This window comes from Sander lucioperca, chromosome 17 (assembly GCF_008315115.2).
Source record: "Sander lucioperca isolate FBNREF2018 chromosome 17, SLUC_FBN_1.2, whole genome shotgun sequence".
NCBI classification, from domain to species: domain Eukaryota; kingdom Metazoa; phylum Chordata; class Actinopteri; order Perciformes; family Percidae; genus Sander; species Sander lucioperca.
Genome location: NC_050189.1, coordinates 14,282,187 through 14,289,454, shown reverse-complemented (window position 1 = coordinate 14,289,454; position 7,268 = coordinate 14,282,187). Strand labels below are relative to the sequence as shown.

Here is a 7,268-nt window from a genome sequence, read left to right as displayed (position 1 = left end):
TAGTCATTTTAACCCAGACAATGATCTTTCCCTCAACCTAACCAAGTCGTGTTTTGTGGCTAAACCTAACCAAAACTTCAAACTTTTTGGGTGTTTTTGGTTAATTGTCCACTGCTGTTTCCAAGGTCAAGAATGAACTTTGAAAATCAATATATTAAGACAATAAAATTAACATCCCTCCCATTTATAATCAATCCCAGGACAATAATGTAACATTCTGTCCCAAAATAGTTTCTTGTCATTATTTCGCCCTCATGTGAGCCGGATCTGTCTTTTGGTTTATCTGATCACTGCAAAGCCCCGCAAGTTCTGAAAGGTGATCTTTTTATGATCTTGTGAGCACCAGATAGTAACTTGTAGTCATATTTGTTTGGGGGCTTGATGATTGAGAATCCTGCCCAAACCCTCAGCCATTACCTTAGTGAATGGTTTATCCTGACAGAATTGTACTGTTCGACAGTAAACTGTCCATTTTCAACATTAATTATATTGTATCACTCAACATGTGGCGGGAGCTTTCATCGTTTACACATTTTAGCCTTGTAAAGGAAGTTACGCTATCCTAAAGAGGAGCTGCTTGTGCTGCAATGCTATTACATAATTTTGGACTTAAGGCCTTAATTTACACATCTAGCTGAGCATTGTAACATAAGGAAAATACCTGACTCAAATATGAAGGCGTCGACACATGGAAATACTTTGCTTGACGGAGGAACCGCCAAATACACTGTATGACTTGTCCGATGTTAATTAAGCGTAGAGGAAGGATGCATCTTGCTCCAGAATAACCAAAAAGGTATTTTGATTCATGTGGAGGATGCAGACAAGCAAATAAATGTCTAATGTGGGTTGTTAGACTTGCCACCCATTATGATTGGGCAACAAAGGGGTTCATGCTGAGCCTTCACTCAGCCGGTCTCCCTCTCACGGTTTCTTTGTCATGCCTCGCAAGTGCTTTTTGTGCTCAATTAACAAGACGGTACTAACTCCTCAGCAGCGTTCTGCAGAGACTGTTTGTTCATTCAGTTCTCCTGGACCGGCTGCTCACCACTCGACACTGCTGCCACTATAAACCCTATCTTCTGTACAAGGAGACATTTCTACTTCTTTCCAATTACATGCGTGCTGATGCATCCTGTTTTGTAAAGATGGTCGTGGTGAAGAAACACTGCTTAAAGTTTAAAAGCTGCTTTGTAAATTGTAATCTTGTTTCTAAAGATGAAATGGTGATTGAGTATATAGTAGTGTATATATTGTCCTTGTTTTCACTATTAACATATGCACTCCAGTAACAGACCTTCACTCACACATAAAGGACACAGCAGAACTGATTGCAAGCCGCTGACCACAGGGAACCTTTAGTTTTTTACCTTAAGTGCTACAGAGCCTTATGGGTCCCCGTTTTGTTCATCTTGTGCAAACACGAGGGCGTACACATGCGCACACACAGGTGACTCGACACATAATCCTGCTAATGGTTTCACACTATTCCACTAATCTACAGGTGGCAGTAACAAGAAACGCAGCGATGCACCAGCAAAGGAGGCTGCTAGCCAGTAAACATTGCATTTTTTTTTTGCAAATATTTGATGAGGAAGAAATGCATACAATTTGTTGGACCTCAGGGATACACACATCATGATTCAGTCTGCTCTCAGACAAGGAAAAAAAAAGTACCCTGACCTCATTTCCACAACAATTCACTGACATTTCTGTCTATACAACCAAATACCAAAACAGTTAAACCAAACAGGCCACCGCAATTACACCTAAGATCCAAGAAACCACAGACAAAAAGGCACAAAAGAAGACCATTCCTACTGTGGCGATACATACTGACAGTGGAGACCAATAAGAGCAGAGCAGTAATTACAGCTGAAAGCAGAAGCATCATTTGCCATCCACGAGTTCTTTATGAATTGTCTGCAATGGCTCATCTTACCTCCTGCACTGCTCTTGCAAACAATTCTTGTGTTGCCAGGTTTGGTTTTGTGTGTCAGTTGGTATATCACGAGAATATAGAATACAGTATAGACTGAGAGAAGCTTTCAATCAATTGAAGAAAACACATCAGAGTGTAGCAACATAAATGACTTTTCTGCAGTCATTCTGCAACTCTGCAACAGATACTGAACTGCTGAAGAAGACACTGAACTATGATGGTTTGCTAAAGCTTCAAAATTGTATCTAAAAGTCAACGCTAACCCTCTTTTTAATTATTAAACCTATTGGACTCTGTTTACAGCACTAGTTAAGTCAGGTTTTTTTATGAATTTAGCCCAAAATCACATGTGAAAAATGTAATGGTGAAAAAGGAAGAAACTTCAAGAGGGATCCCTCCAGGGTGAACATGCTCTGCTCGTCAGTATTAGTAATGAAAAATACAGTTAACAAACATTACAGTATGGAGAAAGTGAAGGACAAACGTGCATAGTCTGTTATAGTTCAGTGTCTTCTTCAGCAGTTCAGTATCTGTTGCAGAGGGAGGTGAGAGTATGACTCACTGTCTTACCTCATCCTGAAGCTTGTCCAGGGAGTTGAACCAGTGACCTTTTCAGTTACCAGCCTGCATCTTACAGCTCCCAGCAGCTTCCATACCACTGCAGCAGCAGACCTGCAGGTCCAGGTTCACTTCCACAAATTCAGAGTTGCAGAATGACTGCAGAAAAGTCATTTATGTTGCTACACACGGATGTGTTTTCTTCAATTATTGATTGAAAGCTTCTCTCAGTCTATACTGTATTCTATATTCTCGTGATATACCAACTGACACACAAAACCAAACCTGGCAACACAAGAATTGTTTGCAAGAGCAGTGCAGGAGGTAAGATAAGCCATCGCAGACAATTCATAAAGAACTCGTGGATGGCAAATGATGCTTCTGCTTTCAGCTGTAATTACTGCTCTGCTCTTATTGGTCTCCACTGTCAGTATGTATCACCACAGTAGGAATGGTCTTCTTTTGTGCCTTTTATGTTCCTTTACAAGCTTTGTCTGTGGTTTCTTGGATCTAAGGTGTAATTGCTGTGTCCTGTTTGGATGCATGCATGCAAGAGAAGAAGAAATAAAGGGGGACAAGCTTTGCGCAAAAACCAAGGTGACTTCTCCCTTTGGTGCTTTCCTCTATCTTCAATCTAACTGTAGTTATTGGCTAGCTACATCAGACTTGCTTTGACATATGAAGCAACAATTTGCCACAGCTTTTATGGTGATGAGATGGTGTATTATATTGTAGAAGATAGCCTAAACCAAACTGAGCCAAATATCCTAATATTTCATAATTGTGCTGCCAATGCCTATTTAATAAAGTTGTTTATGTGAATATTAACACTGGGTTATTCCCCAGAGATATTGATAATTTTATGTCGTTTGAAAATGTTGAACTGGGAAACCTTTTTATACATTTTCACCATCTTTTTCACATTACTGTATTAGAAGCTAAGTCTTACCATCTGGTTACATTTACGTTGGATTTTCAAGGATCACATTTAATATATTGTGTCTTCTCAAATTCACCTCTGCCTCACGGATAACCTTCAATAAAAATGAAATGTCTTTGAATGACTAATGCTATTAATTGAGATTTGCAGGGATCATGAAAGATCAACCATTGAAGAGTCACTTCATTTAAGTCTTGTTAAAATATACATTTTAATGCACATGCACTTTCAACCTAGTTAAGCATAGATGTCATTTTGAACATTTGTTATGAAACAGGTGTGAAATGCATGTTTAGCTCTTGACTGTTGAAAATAAAAAAGTGGCTACTTGACTTCCATCAAAGGCATGTGCAGTGCGCTGTTCCGCACAGTGGAGAACAGCTATGGTAGTGTGAAAATATGATTATCAAAGCCTCTCCTATCACTGTTTTATAGGGGGAAAAAAACACAATTTTACATCTCGCCTGATGAGCTCAAATCCAAAACCACAATAAGCCTTCTTATCTCTTCAACTTCTCTAAACTCACCCCCATCACACTCTTCTGCTACTCCTTCACTCTCCTCCTTAAATCTGCTGCCACGTAAACACATACAACTCCAAAAATGAAATCCTGCATGTGTCTGTCAGGTTTTTCTTCACGTATTTCGGTTTGTTATATATACTCCATTCTCGAGTAGAAATAAATAGAGAAATTATAAGAACAAATAGAAATAACAAATAAAATAGAATGAGAAATATGTAAACAGAATACGAAGTATATAAACAAAATAGAAGAAATATGTAAAAATCAAATACAAGTTTGTGCATTACACTAAAATGTATAGCACCATACACATACACGTGTGTAAAATAGACATGAAATATGTAAAAACAAATATGAATACTATAATATACACAACAGTGTAAACAATAATGTAAATAATAATAGTGCTGATAAATGGGATTTATTGTGCAGTAAAAATAATTTCAGTATTAATGTAAGCCAGTATTGCACAGTTGATTATTGCAGTATTAACAGAATATTGCACAGTTGAAGATATAAATAATTATTATTGACAAGAAGGAGAAAGAGAAAACTAATGTATCCCTCATTTTGACTCGTACAATTTGGGAATGCTTGTTTACAATACAAAATAACTTATTAATAATATGGAAATTTAGATAATTTGGGCTAAGATACAGCCTTGTCCCGAGCCTTATCATATCCCAACAATATGAAACTAATGCTGTGTGGCGGGGGCGGGGCAGGAGTAGGTGAGTTTTATGAGAACAACTCATGGGGCATCATTAGGAGCGAGAGCGCACCATGTTGAAGGAAGGAGAGCTGCGGCTGGACGGAACTCAACTCCTGACAATCAGGAGGCGCGTGACAAGACTATGAAGGGGCGCAGGGGGGGATTCTTTTTTATTTATATAAGTTATCTTGAGATATGATCAACTGGTTCCAAATAACCCCCAAAGACTCCGTGAAGTGGAAATCTCGTATCCATGTCAGGTTGGTAAATTGGCCGCGGAGCTGCGCGTTTTTTATGGACTCCTCAGCCATTAAAGGGATGGATGTAAATTCATACCGAAATCCAGCCACTCCAGGGTATACATAAAGCGCACACAGTCGGGATGGATTCATTTAATGCCAGCGGAATGGACGCGTTCACGGTGGTCCATCTGAATTCCTCCTGGAGTCTGGACAGTGGATATTCTTTAGCAGCCATAGCCAGCATTGCTGCTCTTGTAAGTTTTCTCATTCTCTTTACGGTTGTTGGGAATATTCTGGTGGTTATTGCGGTGTTGACGAGCAGGGCGCTGAAAGCCCCACAGAACCTTTTTCTGGTGTCTCTGGCCACCGCTGACATCCTAGTCGCCACTTTGGTGATGCCGTTTTCTCTGGCGAATGAACTAATGGGCTACTGGTATTTTGGAAAAGTGTGGTGCGGTATTTATCTGGCTTTGGATGTTTTGTTCTGCACTTCGTCTATTGTTCATCTGTGCGCAATTAGCCTGGACCGCTACTGGTCCGTTACGCAGGCTGTAGAGTACAACCTGAAGCGGACTCCCAAACGCGTCAAGTGCATCATCGTAATTGTGTGGCTTATATCTGCTTTCATCTCGTCTCCGCCGCTCATATCTATAGACAGCAACAATGATATCAGCTCTCAGCCTCAGTGCGAGCTGAATGATGACACTTGGTACATCCTCTCCTCCAGCATCGCGTCCTTCTTCGCTCCGTGCTTAATTATGGTGCTGGTGTATATCAGAATATACCAGGTGGCCAAAACCAGAACCAGAACCATGTCGGGAAAAAATCCCAGGCCAGATGGTGTTGAACAAACTGAGAATGGACTGAGCAAAGCCACCTCCCCTTTCCATGGCGAGAGAGAGAACGGTCACTGTCAGTGCCCGCCTACGCCCAGCCAACGCACCGTCACCATCGGGCAACAGACTGAGAATGCTGACATGGAGGAGAGCTCCTCCTCAGAGGGCAAGGGTCACAAACCCCAGCAGGAGGACCACCAAAAAGCCAAGAAGGCCAGCCAAAAGAAAATCTCCCTCTCCAAAAAGTCCACTCGCATCTCCAGGGTCAGTAACAAATCTAAGGAGCTCTTCGCCTCCAGGAGGAGACGTCGCCGGAGCTCCTTAGCCAGGAAAAAGGTCTCTCAAGCCAGGGAAAAGAGGTTTACATTTGTCCTGGCTGTGGTCATGGGGGTGTTTGTTTTGTGCTGGTTCCCCTTTTTCTTCAGCTACAGCCTGTACGGTGTGTGCAGGGACTCCTGTAAAATCCCAGACCCGCTCTTTAAATTCTTCTTCTGGATTGGCTACTGTAACAGCTCCCTCAACCCTGCCATCTACACCATCTTCAACCGGGACTTCAGGCATGCCTTCCAGAAGATCCTCTGCAAGTCTTGGAAAAAGTCCTTTTAGAGCAGAACTGCTGCGCCACCCTGACTATCTTAAAGGAAATATCGACGTGAAAAAAGAAGCCCGTTTTGTCTATTACTGCCACTTGTTACTTGCTGTTATGTCTCATTGTCCTATTGTAATTCAGTCATGGCAGTGCACACCATCAACCACCTCCTGGGTGTCTCTACAAGCTTCAACATAAAGTGTTTCCATTACAGGCATTCCCAGTCTGAAAAGTGAGCACCACTGTTCTTTTATCCCTACTTATATGTGCTGTAATGTTTTTATAGTGTATCATCATTGGTCAAGCTCTTAATACATTCACAAAAGATACACACATGGCTGGATTTTTCAGCTTGGGGGCCCCAGGGCAAAAATCTGCTCTAAGGCCCCGCTCTTAATTCCCCCCACTCACTCTGTGCAATGGCTGCAATCATTTTTGGGATGGAATATTACTTGGCAAAAGATTTTCTGAGTGGTAACATTAATGTATGCAACATACCTAAGCACAAAACTGAAATACTGAAGGTTTTATAACTTGATTTCGACAAAGGGATCCTTTTCCAGACAGAGTCTTAAGCTGTTGTAGGCCATTTGTTTTTGGTGTCGTTGGGCAAAAATTCCATAATAATCTTTCACCATGTTGTAATTCAGGTGGTCTGAGAGAAAACGTCTGCACCTCCTCTTGGCTGTTTTCAGGCTTTAGAAAATCTAGCCAAAGGTAATTTCAAAGGTAATTTCAGAGAGAGAGAGAGAGAGAGAGAGAGAGAGAGAGATAGAGAGAGCGCATTCCTATTGGCTGTTCTGCACATATATATGCCTGTGCGACACAGAGGGAAGAGGGAGAGCTGCAGGCAGTGGTGGAATGTAACTAAGTACATTTACTCAAGTACTGTATTTAAGTACAAATTTGAGGTACTTGTACTTTA

At 41.2% G+C, this 7,268-nt stretch overlaps 1 protein-coding gene across 1 annotated transcript; it reads left to right on the top strand.

Moving 5' to 3' along the window:
• The first annotated feature begins 4,706 nt into the window (after positions 1-4,706).
• LOC116049034 (alpha-2 adrenergic receptor) lies at positions 4,707-6,956 on the top strand. The gene has a single exon (XM_031298407.2). The coding sequence runs from the start codon at positions 5,059-5,061 to the stop codon at positions 6,358-6,360; it is 1,302 nt and encodes a 433-aa protein (XP_031154267.1). The 5' UTR covers positions 4,707-5,058; the 3' UTR covers positions 6,361-6,956.
• The last annotated feature ends 312 nt before the right edge of the window (positions 6,957-7,268 follow it).